The sequence below is a fragment of the Scyliorhinus torazame genome, chromosome 27 (genome assembly GCF_047496885.1).
Source record: "Scyliorhinus torazame isolate Kashiwa2021f chromosome 27, sScyTor2.1, whole genome shotgun sequence".
In the NCBI taxonomy this organism is placed as follows: domain Eukaryota; kingdom Metazoa; phylum Chordata; class Chondrichthyes; order Carcharhiniformes; family Scyliorhinidae; genus Scyliorhinus; species Scyliorhinus torazame.
In genome coordinates, this window is record NC_092733.1 from 20,068,090 (window position 1) to 20,089,116 (window position 21,027).

The window sequence follows — 21,027 nt, forward strand, 5'->3', positions numbered from 1 at the left end:
CTGAGGGAAGAAGGGGTATTTTGCGAGGGTCTGCCTGGCCAGACCCAGGGACCAGAAGAACAAAGAACAGCCGGCCCGAAAATCAGGCTCTCGGGCCCGCAGGCCTCGCAATGCGGCTACGCACCAACCAGACACGCCCCCTTCTGACGTGTCATCAGCCGCGTGCGAATCATGGGAGCGGCCATCTTCTCAACCCGACACGCGCAGCTGACGGCGGTGGCCATTTTATGAGTCCGACTCAGCTGAGGACTCAGAGTACCCGCGAGTGGGAGCGATCACCCTCGATCAAACTCGGCCAAAACACCTGCAGAACTCTATGATGCAGGTCCAGGTCAACGGAATCGACACTGCATGCCTCTTCGACTCCGGGAGCACGGAGAGCTTTATCCATCCTGAAACAGTAAGGCGCTGCTCCCTGCGCACCCATCCCGCGTCCCAAACCATAGCCCTCGCATCCGGGTCCCACTCGGTACAAATCAAGGGGTACTGTATCGCGGATCTCTCGATCCAGGGCGCCAAGTACACCCATTTCAAATTTTATATCCTTCCCCACCTCTGCGCCCCCCTGCTGCTTGGACTGGATTTCCAGTGCAGCCACCGAAGCCTGACACTGAAGTTCGGCGGACCCTTGCCCCCCCTCACGGTGTGCTGCCTTGCGACACTGAAAGACGCACCCCCCTCGCTATTCACGAACCTCACTCCCGACTGTAAGCCCGTCGCCACCAGGAGCCGGCGCTACAGTGCCCAAGATATGACTTTTATCAAGTCAGAGGTCCAGCGTTTGCTGGGAGAGGGGGTCATCGAGGCTAGCAACAGCCCTTGGAGAGCACAAGTGGTGGTAGTCCGGTCCAGGGGTAAGAAAAGAATGGTCGTGGATTATAGCCAGACCATAAACCGATTCACGCAGCTTGATGCGTACCCCCTTCCTCGCATCGCGGAAATGGTAAATCGGATCGCCCAATACCGAGTATTTTCCACAGTCGACCTCAAATCCGCCTACCACCAGCTCCCCATCCAACCAAAAGACCGCCCCTATACTGCCTTCGAAGCAGCCGGCCGGCTCTTCCACTTCCTCAGGGTCCCCTTCGGCGTCACAAATGGGGTCTCCGTCTTTCAAAGGGCGATGGACCAAATGGTGGACCAGTACGGTTTGCTGGCTACATACCCGTACTTGGACAATGTCACCATCTGCGGCCATGACCAGCAGGACCATGACGCAAACCTCGAAAAGTTCCTCCAGACCGCCCGAGCCCTTAACCTGACCTATAATGAGGAAAAATGCGTTTTCCACACAACCCGGCTAGCCATCCTCGGCTACGTCATGGAAAACGGGGTCCTAGGTCCCGACCCCGACTGCATGCGCCCCCTTAAGGAACTCCCCCTCAAGGCTCTCAAATGGTGCTTGGGGCTCTTCTCCTACTATGCCCAGTGGGTCCCCAAGTACGCGGACAAAGCCCGCCCACTCAAAGACCACCACATTTCCCCTCTCGGCTGAGGCTCGATTGGCCTTCAACCGCATCAAAGCAGATATCGTCAAGGCCGCTATGCGCGCGGTGGACGAAACTATTCCCCTTCCAGGTAGAGAGCGATGCATCAGACATCGCCCTGGCTGCTACCCTCAACCAGTCAGGTAGACCAGTAGCGTTCTTCTTTGAGGTAGAGGATCGAACTCTCCACCTACACGTACGATATCAAGTATCGTCCAGGGGAGCTCAACAAGCCCCCAGATGCCCTGTCCCGCGGCACATTCGCCAACGCGCAGGACAACCACCTGCAAGCCACCCACAATGACCTCTGCCACCCGGCTCGTCCATTTTATCAAGTCCCGCAACCTACCTTACTCAACCAAGGAGGTCAAGGCCATGATCAGGGCCTGCCAGATCTGTGCGGAGTGCAACCCGCACTTCGACCTGCCAGACAAGGTTTGGCTCGTGAAGGCCTCGGGGCCCTTTGAGCGACTGAGCTTGGACTTCAAGGGGCCCCTCCCGTCCACCAATTGTAAAGCCTATTTCCTCACCATTATCGATGAGTTCTCCCGCTTCACATTCGCCATTCCCTGCCCCGACATGACCTCAGCCACGGTGAATAAGGCACTGCACAGCATCTTCACTCTGTTCGGTTTCCCCGCTTATATCCACAGCGACCGGGGTACATCGTTTATGAGCGATGAACTGCGTCAGTATCGAACAAAGGCATTGCCTCGAGCAGAACGACCAGCTATAACCTGCGGGGAAATGAGCAAGTGGAGAGGGAGAACGCGACCGTGTGGAAGGCTGTCCTTCTGGCCCTACGGTCGCGAAGTCTTCCAACTACCCACTGGCAGGAGGTCCTGCCCGATGCCCTACACTCCATTAGGTCGCTCCTCTGCACGGCCACAAATGAGACCCCTCACAACAGATTGTTTCTCTTCCCCAGGACGTCTACCTCAGGGGTCTCGCTTCCACCTTGGCTGACGGCTCCGGGACCTGTTCTTCTCCGGAGGCACGCGAGGAGCCATAAAACGGACCCCCTGGTCGAAAAAGTCCGATTACTGCACGCCAACCCCAGTTACGCCTACATCGAGTACCCCGACAGCAGGCAAGATACGGTTTCCCTCCGGGATCTGGCACCCACTGGAATCCCCACTACAGATGCCCCTTCCCGCGCCGCTCCCCTGCAGGACCCGGCACCCTCTACAACACACCCCCTCCCGGCCCCACTCCCCGTTGGTGAGCACCTACCATGCGCGCCCCCTAGCGCCCCCCCTTTACACAACAGCCGGCGCCGGCACCGCTGCCCCCGCCTATTCTCCCTCGCGCCCCGTTCCCCTGCCCCGACCTGAAGCTCCGACTGCCGTGCTCCCGGACGTACCCTCAACCAAGACGTCACCACCGCCCGAACTGAGGAGGTCGATGAGGACGATCCGTCCACCGAGACGGATGGACTTATGATGGCACTTCACTCCCGCCGGACTCTTTTTTTAAAACAGGGGGTGAATGTGATGAACGGTTACGGTTACACTGTACACCCATGTCATCATGTAAGGTGATGTCCCCTTTAAGACTGGGCTTGGAACCCTGGGGAACTCCGCCTCCGGCTCCGCCCATCTGGGAGCCGTATACAAGGGGCCGCCTTGTGGGCGGCATAGCTGTTAGCACCCGTCTCGGCACCAATCTAGTTCTTAGTTTATTAAAGCCTTCTTTACCATTTACACTCTAAGCGTCATTATTGAGGGTACCACAGGGAGTGTCTGGCATTTTGAAATTCTCATCAACTCTCAACACCCACACAGTTCAAAGGTTTCGGATTCGGGATTCAGCTCACTAAGGCCTCAAATGTTCAGCCGTTCCTAACACAAGAGCTCAACCCTCGGTGTAGCACTGAGAGAATGCCCCATTATTGGAAGGTTATTCTAAACCTCATTCATGGGACTGTAGCCATCTGGGATGGCCACGTCCCGATTACAAAATGGACACCCGCAAAGACTGCAGGGAAAATTGGACAATGCCAAGAAACAAGCAGGTGCAAGCTCTGTCTGTTGATTAGAACCTTAAACGCTCAGAAAGGACAGAAACTACCAAACGATCTACATACTAATGAGCCATCTCCGGGGACAAAAGGGAAACATTTAGATACACAATGTTACGACAGCTTCAGTCACCAGGACACGTCCAGCGATCAGGGAACCACCCCTCTATTGGAGGAAAATCGATACCGATGATTGGGAAAGACCCAATTAGTTGAGACCAAGTTCAAGGCCCGCCCAAAAGAGCACAAAGCCCTTTTGGGTATAAGAGGTATCACCCAAGGGAGAATCTTCCTCCTCTGGCTTTGACCGAAGAGAGAGACCTGCCTAGCATCTACAGCAGACCAAGTAAGTCCCAAGTCAACGCACGCTACGAGATAGACGCTCCTAGTTGCTACCCTGTAAACAGCTCAACCCAGCAGCCTCAGAACCGAGCAACGGCCATTGTTCCTCTGACTGAGTGGGCGCCCGAAGCGAAGTATAGGCTTTAGTAATAGTGGTAGTTTAGTTTGTAGAGTTTATGCATGAGTAGATTTGACTGTGTGTAAATAAATGAGCATTGCTTTTGAACTTACTAACTGGTGTATCGAGTCATTGATCAGTATTCGGTTCTGAACCTTGTGGCGGTGTCGAAAGATACCTGGCGACTCTTGAGCAAACGTAATTAAACAGAGCCAAATTAAGAGCCAACCAAAAGTTAGCAACAGGACGTGGATCGGACTGGCCGTGCCAACATTTATTGCCCACTCCTCTGAGAGCACACTACATGCTATGGATCTGGAGTCGCATGTAGGCCAGACCGGGTAAGGACGGCAGACTGCCTTCCCTAAAAAGGGCAATAGTGAACCAGATGGGGTTTTAGACGAGAGGTCACAGTCTCAGGGTTAGGGGCAGCAAATTTAAAACAGATTTGAGGAGAAACTACTTCTCCCAAATGGTCGTGAATCTGTGGAATTCGCAACACCAGAGTGCAGTGGACGCTGGAACGGTGAGTAAATTTGAGGGGTTAGACATTTTTAATTAGCAATGGGTTGAAGGGTTATGGAGAACAGGCAGGATGGTGGAATTGAAGCCATGATGAGATCAGCCATGATCGTACTGAACAGTGGAGCAGGCTCGAGAAGCTAAATTGCCTGCTTTTGGTTCTTATGTTCCAGGAAAGTACGGTTCGGTCTAATTCCACTTTCCAGCTCTTAGTCCGCAGCCCTGTAGGTAACAGCATCTCAAGCACAAATCTGGTGTCCTCGATTAATAAGGGGATCAGGGGTTACGGGAAAAAGGCAAGAGAATGGGGCTGAGGAGCACATCAGCCATGATCGAATGGCGCAGCAGGCTCAATGGGCCGAAAGGCCTAATTCTGCTCCTATCTCTTATTGTCTTATGACAATGGTTTCATGGTCATCATTAGACTTTTAATTTCAGATTTGTATTGAATTCAAATTTCACCATCCACCCTGGTGGGATTCAAACCCGGTTCCCAGAGGATTACCCTGGGTGGCTGGATTCCGAGCCCAGTGACAATACCACCACCACAAAAACGTGCCGCCTCACGGTGGCGCAGTGGTTAGCACCGCTGAGGACCCAGGCCCAATCCCGACCTCGTGTCACCGTCCGTGTGGAGTGCGCACATTCGCCCCGTGTCTGCGTGGGTTTCACCCAAAGATGAGCAGGTTGGTGGATTGGCCACGCGAAATTGCCCCTTAATTGGGAAAGAAAAGAGAATGGAGTACTCTAAAAAATTTTTTTTTTTTTTTTTTTTTTTTTTAAAGTGCCACCTTTTCAGATAGGACATTAAAGCAAAACCATTTGCTTGTTCAGAAGTGTAGGATCCCAAATGGTGAGAATCTGACATGAACAGGGGAGTTCACCCAATGCCCGTATATTTAGCCTTCGATTTGTGCAACAGATTTAACGGTGCGTCATTGCATTGCTGTTCGCAGAGTCTTACTGACCCATCGCAAGCAAGTACAATTACTCACTGGCTGTTAAGCCATATGGGAAGATGCTGTACAGAAACCAGTCTTTCTTCAGTAAAGCTCCAAACAGGAGTGGGCAGTCCTGTCGTCAGACAGGCTTTTGAACAGCTGTCAGACAAGCTCATCCGTCCTGGACTGCACGTGTCCACACACCGATGAATAAATCATTTTAATCATAAAAGGGTGCATTCCTTTTGCATGATGCACCCAAACACTCCTTCACCCCTCCCACCAACAAACATTTTCCAATAGTGTGATACAAGGCATTAGTCACCCGTCCCAATGGGCTGCTGCAACGAACATTAATCAATACAGACCTTGGGTTGTTGACTCAAGTCTCTCTCTCTAATCAAGGCCGACACACAGGGAGTGCCACACTCAGCAGTGCCACATTATCAGGTGGTATCATCTTCCCAAGGAGATATCAAACGCAGGGCCCTGTCGCGGGATGTCACAGATCCCGTGGCGCTAGATCAATTAAGAACAGTCAGTCTTTCATGTGTCCTGGCCAATATTGATCAGCATCACACTGACAGATTTGGTCTGGTCAAGACCACATCGGTGGGATCTGGCTGTACTCAATTTGGCTGCCGCGCTCCCCACATTGCAACAGTGACTACACGGAGGCGGTGGCACGGTAGCACAGTGGTTAACACTGTTGCTTCACAGTGCCAAGGGCCCGGGCTCGATTCCCGGCTTGGGTCACTGTGTGTGCGGAGTCTGCACGTTCTCCCCGTGTCTGCGTGGGTTTCCTCCGGGTGCTCCGGTTTCCTCCCACAAGTCCCGAAAAGATGTGCTTGTCAGGTGAATTGGACATTCTGAATTCCCCCTCGGTGTACCCGAACAGGTGCCGGAGTGTGGCGACTAAGGGATTTTCACAGTGACTTCATTGCAATGTAAACCCAAGCCATGACACTAATAAACATTACAAGTACTTAATTGGCGAAAAGGCAAGGGTCATGAATGATCAATATAAACACAGGGCATTGTTCGTTTTATTGAGATCATTTATGTCCAGTGTTTCAGATAATCAACATTTCAGAAGAGGAGCATTACTCATTCTCGGGCGGCAGTGTTTAGCACTGCCGCCTCACAGCGCCAGGTTCAATTGCAGCCTTGGATCACTGTCTGTGTGGAGTCTACACGTTCTCCCAGTGTCTGCGTGCGTTTCCTCCGGTTTCCTCCCTCAGCCCAATGTGCCGGTTCAGTGAGGGCAGCCGATTGGGCCGAGGTAGGGGGCTCTTTCAGGAGGTTCAATGGGCTGAATGTCCTCTCTCTCTCTGCACTGCAAGGATTCTATGGACGAACTCCAGAGAGACCAAATGACATCAACACAGTGCCGGTAACATTTCATCAACTTAGATTACCAAAGAAATACTTCTCTAATACATTCTGGGAAGAAGGACAATGGTTGACACAGGTAGAATTTATTTCAGGAGCAGAGTGCAGCTAGATTTTAGCCATAATCATTCACTTCTTGAGCACACACTTTTCATACAGAAACTCCTTCCCGGGACATGGGGGCACCAGAATGGTAACCCTGATCCAGAAAAACAAATGGACAAGATCTCACTTTCCAAGCACTCAGTATTAAATCTGCTTGGCATGGCCCATCCCCGCACGCGACCCAGCCCCGCACCAGGCCCCGCGCGCGACCCAGCCCCGCACCAGGCCCCGCGCGCGACCCAGCCCCGCACCAGGCCCCGCGCGCGACCCAGCCCCGCACCAGGCCCCGCGCGCGACCCAGCCCCGCACCAGGCCCCGCGCGCGACCCAGCCCCGCACCAGGCCCCGCGCGCGACCCAGCCCCGCACCAGGCCCCGCGCGCGACCCAGCCCCGCACCAGGCCCCGCGCGCGACCCAGCCCCGCACCAGGCCCCGCGCGCGACCCAGCCCCGCACCAGGCCCCGCGCGCGACCCAGCCCCGCACCAGGCCCCGCGCGCGACCCAGCCCCGCACCAGGCCCCGCGCGCGACCCAGCCCGGCACCAGGCCCCGCGCGCGACCCAGCCCGGCACCAGGCCCCGCACGCGACCCAGCCCCGCACCAGGCACCGCGCGCGACCCAGGCCCCGCGCGCGACCCAGCCCCGCACCAGGCACTCCCCCATGTCCTGGGAAGGGGTTTCTGGGTGAAAGCCTGGCCCTGTGGAAGGTCCAAGTTCTACCAGTAACCTGACCAACAACCACCGCTGCCAATCAGACCAAACAACAACCTACATTTAGATAGCACCTTTAATGCAATAAAGTATCCCAAGGCACTTTGGAGAATATTAAGCAAAGAACAAAAAGGCACCAAGCTGAAGGAAGAGCTATTAGAACAGGTGACCAACTTTTTGGTCAGATGTCAAGCTTAAGGATTAATTTAAAGGAAGAGAGACAGGCACATGGGTTTTGAGGAGTGAATTGGCAGCTGAAGGCATACCATTGGTGGGGTGAAGAATACTGGGGATGTTTAAAAGACCAGCAGTGAAGGGGTGTAGAATCTGAGGGCTGGGGAAGCCCTCATACCTCCCCTGTCCACACAGCAGGCAGGGAACATGCCTCACACATCAGCCTCCAGTCCAGGCTCAATTGTACAAGGGGCCACCAGAGGTGTGTGGAGGGGGAAAACAGCTGTATCTGAGCTTGACGGAACATCTCCCAAGGAGGAATGGAGAGGGGGAAGCAGGAGGTCATCAACACCACAACCCTTTTGAGGATTTAATTTCAAAGTGTCCCCCTGAAGGGCGAGGAAGGAGAAAGGGGGAGGAGAGGAGTGTCATAACCTGTATCCATTCCCAGAATCCTTGGGGGAAAACATGTGCTTCCCCATCAAGGGGATGGGACAAGTTGAGTACATCCGATATAAAGTTGGCCGATCACTCACTCGGTTGGGTAGCACCAAGTATCCCGGGCTCTTGAAATAAACTATTGCCCTTTAATTCTTCAGTGTGGATTCCCCCTTCTTGCAGAGAGGAGGGGAAAGGGTGAGAGAGAGAGAGAGAGAGAGAGAGAGCAGTCTGCAAACATATGGAGCTTTATGTACAATAATAATAAACTTTATTGTCACAAGTAGGCTTACATTAACACTGCAATGAAGTTACTGTGAAAATCCCCTCGTCGCCACATTCCGGCACCTGTTCAGGTACACAGGGAGAATTCAGAATGTCCAATTCACCTCAATTATTGAACAACACTATACATTTTCAAAGAGGTCACTGGACCCACCTCAATAGTGAAGCCGGTCAGCCCCTAGCAACCAGCTAAGAAACAGCAAGAGTCAGTCCCTCGACCGGACTCCTCCGGGGATTTGACAGCAGATCGAGTTTTCACAGCTCTCGAATAGTGGCCACTTCGGAGAAGGGAGGAAAAAGGGGGAGGCTAACTACAGGAGGGGAAACGAGTTTGGAATCTCAGCTGCCCAACTGAACTAAACCAGGCTGCGGCACAAAATCTAGGCCGACACTCCCAGTGCAGTGGGGAGGGAGAGTGTTGGATCTCCATTTCAGCAGAGTCATCAATCCGAGGCCCCATCGACCTGCTGAAGTGAGCAAGAGCCCACAGCACCATTTTGAAAAGTAAAATAACAAGAGTTCTGGGAGCAGGCCAACATCTGACTGTGCACAAATATGGCGGTCACATCTCCTGCATCATACGATGACAAACTTGGGGCACCGTGGAGATCACGAAAAGGCACCATATAAATGCAAATATTTCTTCTACTGCCCACATTAAGGAGTGAGGAAGGGGTTAAATTAATTCGGACTTTACGGATTTTGTTTTTTGGGGGGGGGGGGGGGGGGGGGGGGAAGAGGGGAAGGTCAGTTGAGCAACACTGCCCGCCATGTGCCACATCATTACGGGTCTCAAGGATTATATTCATTGGAGTTTAGGAGGTTGAGGGGAGATCTAATAGAAACTTACAAGATAATGAATGGCTTAGATAGGGTGGATGTAGGGAAGTTGTTTCCATTAGCAGGGGAGACTAGGACCCGGGGGGCACAGCCTTAGAATAAAAGGGAGTCACTTTAGAACAGAGATGAGGAGAAATTTCTTCAGCCAGAGAGTGGTGGGTCTGTGGAATTCATTGCCACAGAGGGCGGTGGAGGCCGGGACGTTGAATGTCTTTAAGACAGAAGTTGATAAATTCTTGATTTCTCGAGGAATTAAGGGCTATGGAGAGAGGGCGGGTAAATGGAGTTGAAATCAGCCATGATTGAATGGTGGGGTGGACTCGATGGGCCGAATGGCCTTACTTCCGCTCCTATGTCTTACGGTCTTATGGTCTATAGGGTCCCCACCGCTGCCTTTACGGCCGATTCCAGCAGAACAGCTCCTAGCTGCGCCCCCAGTAGCCCAGCGCCAAAAATAACACAACCTCCCACTTCCTGACATTCAAATAACCCGTTTCCCCCCAGCAAGACCGGGTTTCGCCATTGGAAACCAAAATAAATCTCCAGCAAAATTTTTATTATCTGGCAGGAGCGGGGAATGGGTGGAGTCGGTTTATCAAAAAAAAAAAAAAAATGACGGTGAAAGGGGAGCTCCACTTACTGATGGAGCACAGCCAGATACCTGCAGCATGAAATGATATACTCAGGATGGTAAAGAACAGTATTCTCTTCACATATCTTTCAACAAAAGTAAAAAAAAATAATAGTGTGCAGGTATGGGATCCAGATAACTTCATAATAGCTTCCGGTTAAGATTAGTCTTAGGGAACGTCAGAAATTCCAGCTAGTCGACAGCCAGGTAACACAAACGTTTACTGTACATCAGTTTGGCAAGCGATCTCGCCCTTTGGTGGAGCACCTCTTAGCTGTGAATGCTCCCAAGAGAAAAACAGATTCACAGCTCTGAATTTCAGAGTTTAAAGCCCAATTAACATTTTTTGGGTGGCAATTTACTGTGGCCATCCACCCACCCAGCACATCGTTTTGGGTTGTGGGGGGTGAGACCCACGCAGACACGGGGAGAATGTGCAAACTCCACACGGACAGTGACCCAGGGCCAGGATCGAACCTGGGTCCTCAGATAGGGTGGCTGATTAACTGCCCTCCAACATGGGCAAGTAAATCCATTAGGGCTGGACAATAAATTAACTTTAAATTATAATAAGGGCAACCTGTGGCGCAGTGGCTAGCACCGCTGCCTCACAGTGCCGAGGACCCGGGTTTGATCCCGGCTCTGGGTCACTGTCCGTGTGGAGTTTGCATATTCTCCCCGTGTCTGCGTGGGTCTCACCCCCACAACCCAAAGATGTGCAGGGTAGGTGGATTGGCCACGCTAAATTGCCCCTTATTGGAAAAAATTGGGTACTCTTAAAAACTTGAATTATAATTTATCTCAACTCCATGCGAGTTAAATGGAAGTCCAACAAGAATAAGAGAGGAGACAAAAAGAAATTGCCAGATCAGAGCTTCAAGTCCCCAGTCCAAATACCCTACACTGACCCTAATGCTCCATCAAGATGAGAGACAGATTTGCATTTAAAAATAAATAAATTTAGCGTACCCAATTAATTTTTTTCCAATTAAGGGGCAATTTAGCGTGTTCAATCCACCGACCTCGCACATCTGTGGGTTGTGGGGGCGAAACCCACGCAAACACGGGGAGAATGGACTGCCTGCTGTGATAGTGGAGTCGGACACTTTAGGAACTTTCAAGCGGTTATCGGATAGGCACACGGAGCACACCAGAATGACAGGGAGTGGGATAGCTTGATCTTGGTTTTGGACAAAGCTCGTCACAACATCGAGGGCCGAAGGGCCTGTTCTGTGCTGTACTGTTCTAATGTGCAAACTCCACACAGACAGTGACCCAGAGCCGGGATCGAACCTGGGACCTCGGCGCCGTGAGGCAGCAGGGCTAACCCACTGCGCCACCGTGCTGCCCTTAGAGTTGCATTTATTTGGTGCTTTTCACAACTGCCAGATGTCTCAAAGCGCTTTACAGCCAATGAGATACTCTCGAAATGTAATGTAGGAAACAGCCGTCAGTTTTGTTTTAAAGTGTCACTATATTATTATTTTTTAAAAATAAATTTAGAGTACCCAATTAATTTTTTTCCAATTAAGGGGCAATTTAGCGTGGCCAGTCCACCTACCCTGCACATCTTTGGGTTGTGGGGGCGAAACCCACGCAAACACGGGGAGAATGTGCAAACTCCACACGGATAGTGACCCAGAGCTGGGATCGAACCTGGGACCTCGGCGCCATGAGGTGGCAGTGCTAACCACTGCGCCACTGTGCTGCCCTATATTTTATAAAATTGGAAGGTAGACAGAGCCCTGGTTTGCTGTCTTATCTGAAAGACAGCTTCCCGATAATGGGAGTGATGATTATACCTGGCTCATCCTGGGCACTGCAGAATTCCTACACCCCAGAGCAAGTCATTCGGCCCATCGAGTCTGCACCGACCATCTGAAAGAGAAACGTACGAAGGCCCACTCCCCCACCCTATCCCGTAACCCCACGCAATCTGCACACCTTTGGACTGCGGAGGGAGCCCAGAGGAAATCCACGCAGACACTGGGAGAATGTACAAAATCCACAGTTATCCAAGGCCGGAATTGAACTTGGGTCCCTGGTGCTGAGAGGCAGCAGTGCCAACCACTGTGCCACTCATGGCCAGTGCAGTACTGAGGGGCTGCTGCACTGTTGGGAGATGCCATCTTCCAGAGGAGACATTAACCCCGACCCTATCTGGCCCCTCAGCTGGACTCAAAGCTCCATCGGCACTATTCAGAAAACGCAGCACTCCCGGATATTCTGGCCGGTATTTATCCCACATTCACAGATAATCTGGTCATCATCAGACAACTGTCTGTGGGCTTGCTGTGTGCAAATTCATTTCTGTATTTCCTACCTTCGAACAGGCGCCGGAATGTGGCGACTAGGGGCTTTTCACGGTAACTTCATTTGAAGCCTACTTGTGACAATAAGCGATTTTCATTCATTTCATTATTCATTTTAGTTATTCGTTCATGTAGTGTTAGTAATAAATAGTTTGGTTTATCAAACAAAATCTAATGTTCTATGTTCACATCAAACCAGTCAAAAAACATTACAACCTAGTCTCAAAAAATCACACAATTAATAACGCTTCTTCAGAAGTTAACTCACCAATCCTTGCAAATCAACACAAACTGTCAGAAACGTTAAGATTTAAATCAAGCCTTTTTTGCCCATTGAACATTCTTACAGCTCTCCGGAGACAGGATCAATGGTTGAACCTTTTAATAGGAATGTTTACACTGCACTGTACACTGTGGCCTTGAGGCTGCCCCATTACAGTCTCTGGCATCGCCAGCTAACCAACAGGAATCTGCCATCAGATCAAAGCCTGCTGCTCCACCAGGGAGATGGGGAGATATATCTGGCATCATTATCCTCTCCATTGGCCTGGTCCCCACATGGATCCCATTAGCCTGCCCAGACCACAGCACCCGCCCCCCTCCCTTCCCCCTGATAAAGCTCCCCTCACACACAACCAAGACAACATGCCACTCCCCTGAGAAACAAAATTAGTTAACATAACTTAAAAGCCCTAAAGCGTGGCGTGCATCTGCAGCCTTCTGCAAATCCCAGAGCTCGACAGGACGTAAAAACGTTATAAAAAAAGAATCCCAGACAAATAAATAAATAATACACACATCACCCCGGACAATTAACCATCCCATCAGGCACCTGCCGCCAACCATGGAGGGCACAGCTGCTACTCACTGTCACACGACCTACAGTCCCTCCAAGAGGAACTGGAAGTCGTGAACTTTGTGAAAAGGATCAGTTAGGGGGAAGTCTTAAGACGTTGCACAGTGATGGCGTTTTGCTCTGATTATTGGCACAGCTCAGGGGGCACAGGGAGAACACGACTTGGAAAGAGTGTGTATGCTGTCCATCTCAATTAGCATCACCCCCCACGCTAACCACTGCATCACCTTGACGCCCAATGGATAGTGTCCTGAACAATAATGTAACTGGTTAGTGAGTGTAAAAAGCAATGAAGTGAATCATAGAATTTACAGTGCAGAAGGAGGCCATTCAGCCCATCGAGTCTGCACCTGCCCTTGGAAAGAGGGCCCTACCCAAGCCCCCGCCTCCACCCCATCCCCGCAACCCCACCTAACCTTTTTTTGTCCACTAAGCATGGACATTTAGCATGGCCAATCCACCCAACCTGCACATCTTTGGACTGAGAGAAGAAACCGGAGAACCCGGTGGAAACCCACGCGGACACGGGGAGGACGTGCAGACTCCGCACAGGCAGTGACCCAAGCCGGGAATCGAACCGGGGATCCTGGAGCGGTGAAGCAACTGTGCTAACCACTATGCTACCATGCTGCCCCGCACAGTGTTCGATCAGCCATGACCGTAATGCATGGTGGAGCAGGCCCGATGGGCCGAATGGCATACTCCTTTTCCTATGTTCCCAATGCTCCCATGAAATACAGTGAACAATAGGTGTGGCACTTCGGCACAGCAGGCTCAAGAACCTCAAATAAAATACAACCAGGGGCAATAAAAGTTTCACAGGAACACGAACCCAGCTCCCTGTTCCAACCCAATGGACCTGGCAGCTCGTATCCACACATTTCAAACCTTACCATGTTGATGGGCTTCTTCCTGAGGTCGGCGCTGGTTACCACTGCCTCCTGGTCCTTCACCTGGAGTCCTTTCCGCGACAGAGCCTGGAGGACGGCCATGTTATCCTGAGGCAGGCCGAGCTCATCCTGCGGCAGGGTCTGGCCACAGACCCGGCAGTAGATGTCCGAGGAAAGCAGCAGACGGATGACTGGCGGCTTAATGTGTTCCTGGTCATATTGGTCGGTGTAAAATGGCTCCCTCAGCTCATCCGGCACAGTCTCTGGAAAAAGCGAGACAAAAAAAATAAATTAGGAAAGTCCTGCAATTGCCAATTTTCTTCATGTCCACAAACACGTTTGATTTGAAGATGGAAACATCCCCCCCCCCCCCTTCAAAAAAAGTGACAATTTATTTTGTGGCAAACATTGCCATCAGCTGCGGGTTAGTGGGTAGCGCACACTCCTCAAAATCAGAAGGTTGTGGGTTCAAGTCCCACTGGTAACTTGGTCACAGAATCTAGGCCACCACTCTCATGCAGTAGCAAGGGACAGCTGCATGGCGGGGAGGTGCCGCCTTTCCATTTGTGGGGTCAAAAAGCAGAGGTCATTCACATGGGTGGGAACAATTTCTTGCCACGAATTTGAAGAGCAGCTGGGAAGCCCTTTCCTATATCCTGGCAAACGTTCCCCCTATTTTGTGCATGGCTTATTTTAGTACGACATAGTCCTTTCAATGTGGTCACTCGGGTCTCAAAGAGATTGGTAGATGTGCGCAATAATTTTCAAATTGTTGCGCAATTGCACACCTTGGGGAGAGAGAATTAGTCCTGGCCAATATTTATCCCATAACCAACAATTCACAATCGACTATCCGGTCATTCACATCAAAAACAGGAGTGGGAGGTAGGCAATTCAGCCCCTCAAAGAGTTTCGAAGAATGAGAGGCGACCTTATTGAGACATATCGGATTCTCAGGGGGTTTGACAGGGTCGATGCGGAGAGGTTGTTTCCCCTTGTGGGAGAGTCTGGGACCAGAGGGCATCTTCTCAGAGTAAGGGGGTCGCCCATTTCAGACAGAGGTGAGAAGGAATTTCTTCTCAGAGGGTAGTGAATCTGTGGAATTCTTTACGACAAGAGAGCTGTAGAGGCTGGGTTGTTAAGTATGTTCAAGGCCGAGACAGATTTTTAATCAGTAAGAGAATCAAAGGTTATGGGGATAAAGGCGGGAAAGTAGAGTTGAGGATTATCATATCAGATCAGTCATAATCTCATTGAATGGCAGAGCAGACTCGATGGGCCGAATGGCCTACTTCTGCTCCTACATCTTATGGCTGTCCAACCACTTCATAAAATCACAGCTGACCCTTGGCCTCAAAACACTCTACTTTCCCGCTAGATGCCCGTGGGGCTTGCTGTGGTCAAACCAGCCGCTCTCATTTCCCCAAGTGAAAACAGGCGCACGCAAAACACTTTGGAATGTCTAGAGAATAATAATAATGTTTATTGTCACAAGTAGGCTTACATTAACACTGCAATAAACTTACTGTGAAAATCCCCGAGTCGCCACATTCCGGCGCCTGTTCGGGTACACGGGAGGGAGAATTCAGAATGCCCAATTCACCTAACAAGCACGTCTTTCGGGACTTGTGGGAGGAAACCGGCGCACCCGGAGGAAACCCACGCAGACACGGGGAGAATGTGCAGATCCATACAGCAAGTGACTCAAGCCGGGAATCGAACCTGGGACCCTGGCGCTGTGAAGCCACAGTGCTAACCACTGTGCCACCGTGCCTGCCCAAGCCGGGCGCTACGGCAATGAATGTTCCCTCTGCGAGCAAAAAGCGTTGCCATTCGGTTAGTACAGCGCAGATTGTGCGAGAGCGAGAGAAAGGAGGATGGTCACAACGACAATAGCTCAGCTAAAGTATCACGCTGGAATTCCTCAAGCAAAAGGCAGGCAGGCCACGGAAAAGGGAAGGGGAGGAAAGGAAGGGCGGTGAGCTCGGTTTGACATTATTCCTCAAGTTGGTTACTCAGCAACACTGGGAGGCACCGAGAGAGCATGACAAAAAAATAGTGAGTTGTTACATTCTGGAATGTGCTGCCGGAAAGGGAAGTCAATTTCGATAGTAACTTTCAAAAAGGGAATTTCTTAAAAAGAAACTTGGGAAGCAAAATCTGGACAGAGCAACCATAGGGGGAATAAAAATGTGAGAAGGCTGAATTAGGGAAGAGTCAAGTCGGCATAGTCATCTGTCCATCCTGCATCATTTTATGTTTAAACCAGTAAGCGCCTGAACGACTTGTTGATAAAACACAGAGCCAGCCAGGCAGGAGGTTGTGGGTTCCAGCTGTGAGATGTACCTCAACGGGCAGCAGAGTTTAGCACCGCTGCCTCACAGTGCCAGGGACCCGGGTTTGATTCTGACCTCAGGTGACTGTGTGGAGTTTGGCCGCTCTCTAGCTTCTTCCCACAGCCCAAAGGTGGGGAGGTTAGGCGGGCTGGCCATGATTAATTGTCCCTCAAGTATCCAAAGGTTAGGTGGGGTTACAGGGATAAGGCGGCCTCCTTCTGCACTGTAGGGATTCCTAAGACCCTTTCATCATCAACGAGCCATCATTTCAGAGTTTCTGAGCGGGGTTCACAAGTGGCCGCTTCAACGTGGGGAGTCCAGTATCGGCTGTTAGCTGCCACGAGACATTCCAGGATGATACAGAGTTAACGCAGTCCAGCAAAAGGCTTTTGCAGGAAGCAAATTGAAGCCGTTTGATCAGTTGCTGCTCTAAGAGGCACTTACCAACGAGCATTGCACCTCTTAAAATCCCAACAACCAATGCAAAAGCATTTTATACATCTGAAAACAACACCCAGGTGTGTGCGCACGTATATATTATATCACTATTTACATAAACATATATTAATGCAATGCAAATAAACAAAAAAGGCTTAAAGAAGTGGGTTCTCTCACATTACAGATCATTTAGCATTCCAGACTTAAACAATGGTGTCCAATAGCCAATTGCAAACAGGTTAAAAAGGGGGGTGAGGGGAGCACAAAGATTCACTCTACGGAAGGAGGAGCAGTGCTGGAAATGTCCCAGTTTATATCACAGGGTCGAGTGTTGTGGCCATTTATTTATCCCTCAAAAAACCCCAAGAAAAATGTGGCCCATGTCCTCTTGGTTCGTGGAAGCTTGCTGTGCGTAACAGAGGGAACTTTACACGGGTGACTTACTCTTCAAACTGACTGCACGGGCTGTGAGGAAAGGGACCATATAAATGTAAACTCCGTTTCTCCTTTTGACTCCGAAAATTGTTGGGATAAAGAAGCCAAGTCAGGAATACAGAAGCAGAAAAGGAGCCACTTGCCCAAGCCTGTTCCGCCATTGGCTGATCTGAAACCCAACACCATACAGCCAATATGGCCTCATATACTTCAATATCTTTGATGGATTCGGTGGCTCGAGGCGATACGAGGGCGATTTCTAGTATAACTGAACAATGGCTTATTAATAAGTACAAGAGCACAGAGTCACTAAACCAGGTCTTCACCATCCGGCTTGAGGGTCCATTCTACCCAGGCCCCTGCTCCCGGGGCCCCGTGCTTTTTCCTCCACTGGCAGGGATTTGCACACCGCCGTACGAGAGACCTTGAGCCAGTCATATGGACCGCAACGGCTTGCTCCTTAAGGGGCCACGTGACCACATTTGCTTTATTCCCCCCCCCCCCCCCGCCCGCCGTTACCCAACCACCTCCTCTTCAAAATTAATTGATCTGGCATCAATTGCCTTTTGTGGAAGAGTTCCAAACTTCTGCTTTTTGAGAAGTGTTTCCTAATTTCACCCCCAGTACACAATGTCATAATAGCCACTCATGTATATAATGAGATGCAGACAGGCAGTGATTGACACACAGGATAACCAATGAACACACACGACACACATAACAACCAATCACCAGACAGGACACGACCACTATAAGGCACACAGGGCATTAAGACTCTCCCTCTCTCCACAGGACATAGCTACTGAGATAGTAAGAGTGCACAAGCCAGTGAGCACCATCTCCATGAGGTAGAGAGTTGGTCTGGTCAAGCCAGTAGGAGGTTTATCAGTTAGATTGATAGAGTGTCAACTCACAGCAGACTATGTACAGCAGTCAGGAAGTTCAATAAAACAGTGTTGGACCATCTCCGGTGTCAGAAGCCTGTTTCTAGTTTCACTGCATCCAGTTCCAGTCAACGTTGAACCAACTCACTTAACACATCACACAAGACTTCAGGTTCCAAACTTGTGGTAAAGCAAGACGTGAACTACAGAAATGTCTCAAATGGGTCAGAAACTGAAGGTCCCAACAGCAGAACAAAGCAAATTTATTTATTTTTAATAAATTTAGAGTACCAATTATTTTTTTCCAACAAAGGGGCAATTTAGCGTGGCCAATTCACCTCCCCTGCACATCTTTTTGGGTTGTGGGGTTGAGACCCACGCAGTCATGGGGCGAATGTGCAAACTCCACACAGACGTTGACCTGGGGCTGGGATCGAACCCAGGTAGAACAAAGCAGATTTACTGCATTTTGATGCGGCACGGTGGCACAGTGGCTAGCACTGCTGCCTCACAGCGCCGAGGATCTGGGTTTGATCCTGGCCCTGGGTCACTGTCTGTGTGGAGTTTGCAAATTCTCCCCACAACCCAAAAAGATGCGCAGGATATGTGAATTGGCCACACTAAATTGACCTTCAATTGAAATGGGTACGCTCAACATTTTCTAGGATACTGGTAAGGAACCCCAATATTTTTTTTAAATTTCTAAAACTTAGGAAAGAATACAAGGGTCTTTGACATCTTTGACAAAGGGTCATCTGGACTCGAAACGTTAGCTCTTTTCTCTCCCTACAGATGCTCCCAGATCCACTGAGGTTTTCCAGCATTTTCTCTTTGGTAGGAAAGGATACTTTTGCTCCAGGGAGTGACTCCACACACACGCGATATATTAAAACAAACTAAACTACCTTTAACAGCACAGAGATATAGCTCATAAACAATGCTCAATAAAATGAAACACCAACTTCTTAACTGCTACCTTCTTTATCTCCAATCAAGCAAAGCCCATCACTGGTCAAAACCCACTTTTAAATAAAGCAAGCAAACACAGTATTACTTGCCTAACTTTGGATACAAAGATCGAGAGAGATCCTGACAGATTAATGCTGAATCTGACAGCCTTCTGCAGAAACTGTTGTTCAGCTCAACATCCTGAGATGTTGACTCCAAACTGACTGCCACAGACCTGGCCCCTGCAATACAAACACCATCTACATCGCACTCAAAACCCTTGACCCAATTACGAAGGTTTAAACACAAAGGCCAAAGTTGTGCAGCCGTTGGGATTCTCTGTTCCCACTGGCAGTGCACCCCACCTGAGGGTTTCCTGGCAGCGTGGGGGTGTCTCAATGGGAAATCCCATTGACCAGTGGGTGTGGGGGGGGGGGGGGAAACACAGAACCCTGCTGCCAGGAAATGGCACACTGCCAAGAAATACATGGCCGGGCGACTGTAGAATCTAGCCCATTGTCTCTACTCCCCAATAATAAGTTTGGTTTCAAAAACTGTGTTCTTACTTTTACAACATCTTAATTGCACTTTCTGGAGTCAGTGTCTGTCTTTCAGGACTTTAAAAAAAAACACTATTGCAGCAGATACATAATACATATTTGTGAAATGTGTACATTCATCACACAAGTGATGCCCACATGCCATGAATTAATTTTGAAAAGATAAATATTTTCACCCAGAGGTCCACGGGGGGTCTCGAACTCTTGTCTCAAAAGGGTGGTGGAGGCAGAAACCCTCAAGTGTTTAAAACAACACCTGGATATGCACATAGAGTGCCATAGCCAATAGGGGGCAGCACAGACACCACTGGCCGAATGGTCTCCATCGGTGCCATAAATAGAACACGTTTCGGTGCAAAGAGAGAAAAGGCTCAGATGGAACAAAACCTCTTGAACAGCCTCCTTCTGTGCTACAAATCATATGTACAACGTGGAACGTCCACTTGATCCAACCTTAAGCCAGCTCAGTTTGCAGCAGAAAGTAGAGATTCCTGCTCTCGCTTACAGTCAGTCAACACAATAAGGCCCACGGCCGCCACACTGAAATGGAGGCTGCATTTTCAAAGGAGTTAATGATTACTCTCTTTGAAAGAAGGTAAAGCGGAAACGGGTTTCACAGCTCTCATCATAAAAGAGAGATTAGCAGACAGGTCATTATTTGAGGAGTCAATGTTATTTAATGGAAACATGTTTCACCTCTTGTTAATAAGTAAACACAGGCTTGGTCGGCTGGTTTCTGGGATGACAGGTTTTCACAGACGTCCCAAACAGGTCTTTCCGCACTTGCTCTCATGAAACCCTCCCCGAAAACAAAACACAGCAAATCCAACAAGTTCAACGTTTGCGCATTCAATGTGCTTCCGCCAGCTTAATTTGCCAATTTGAAGGGGGAAAACAGAAAGGAGGTCCTGTACGATTTTTCTTAATTCTAGATGTCAACACTTGGTATTGGTGTTAACATAGAACATAGAACGATACAGCGCAGTACAGGCCCTTCGGCCCACGGTGTTGTTAAAACCCACTGTCCATTTTTCCCCTCAAAAATATATTTCATTCAGAAAATTGACTAAAGGGCATTATAAAGGTTGACATTACAAAAGAGACCAACTCGATCAGCACGGCAGGTGTACCTACATCACAGGGACTGCAGCGATTCAAGAAGGCTGCTCACCGCCACCTTCTCAAGGGCAATCGGAGATGGACAACAAATGCCGGCCTAGCCAGCAACGCCCACATCCCGTGAATGAATTCAAGTTTCTCCCAATACTGTGTCGCTCATTACATTTACAATTAGTCAATTTACAGCATGACGTGTCAAGCACACAGCCCAAGTTTCCAGCCCCTTAATGTACGCTGGCTGCAAG

General features: G+C 50.1%; 1 protein-coding gene across 1 annotated transcript in view; it reads right to left on the bottom strand.

Annotated features, from left to right (window-relative positions):
* The window catches only part of camsap3 (calmodulin regulated spectrin-associated protein family, member 3), a 233,762-nt gene that overhangs the window by 144,469 nt on the left and 68,266 nt on the right, over positions 1-21,027 (bottom strand). The window contains 1 exon segment of the mRNA XM_072491073.1: positions 14,066-14,325. Within this exon segment, the coding sequence (XP_072347174.1) occupies positions 14,066-14,325 (260 nt within the window).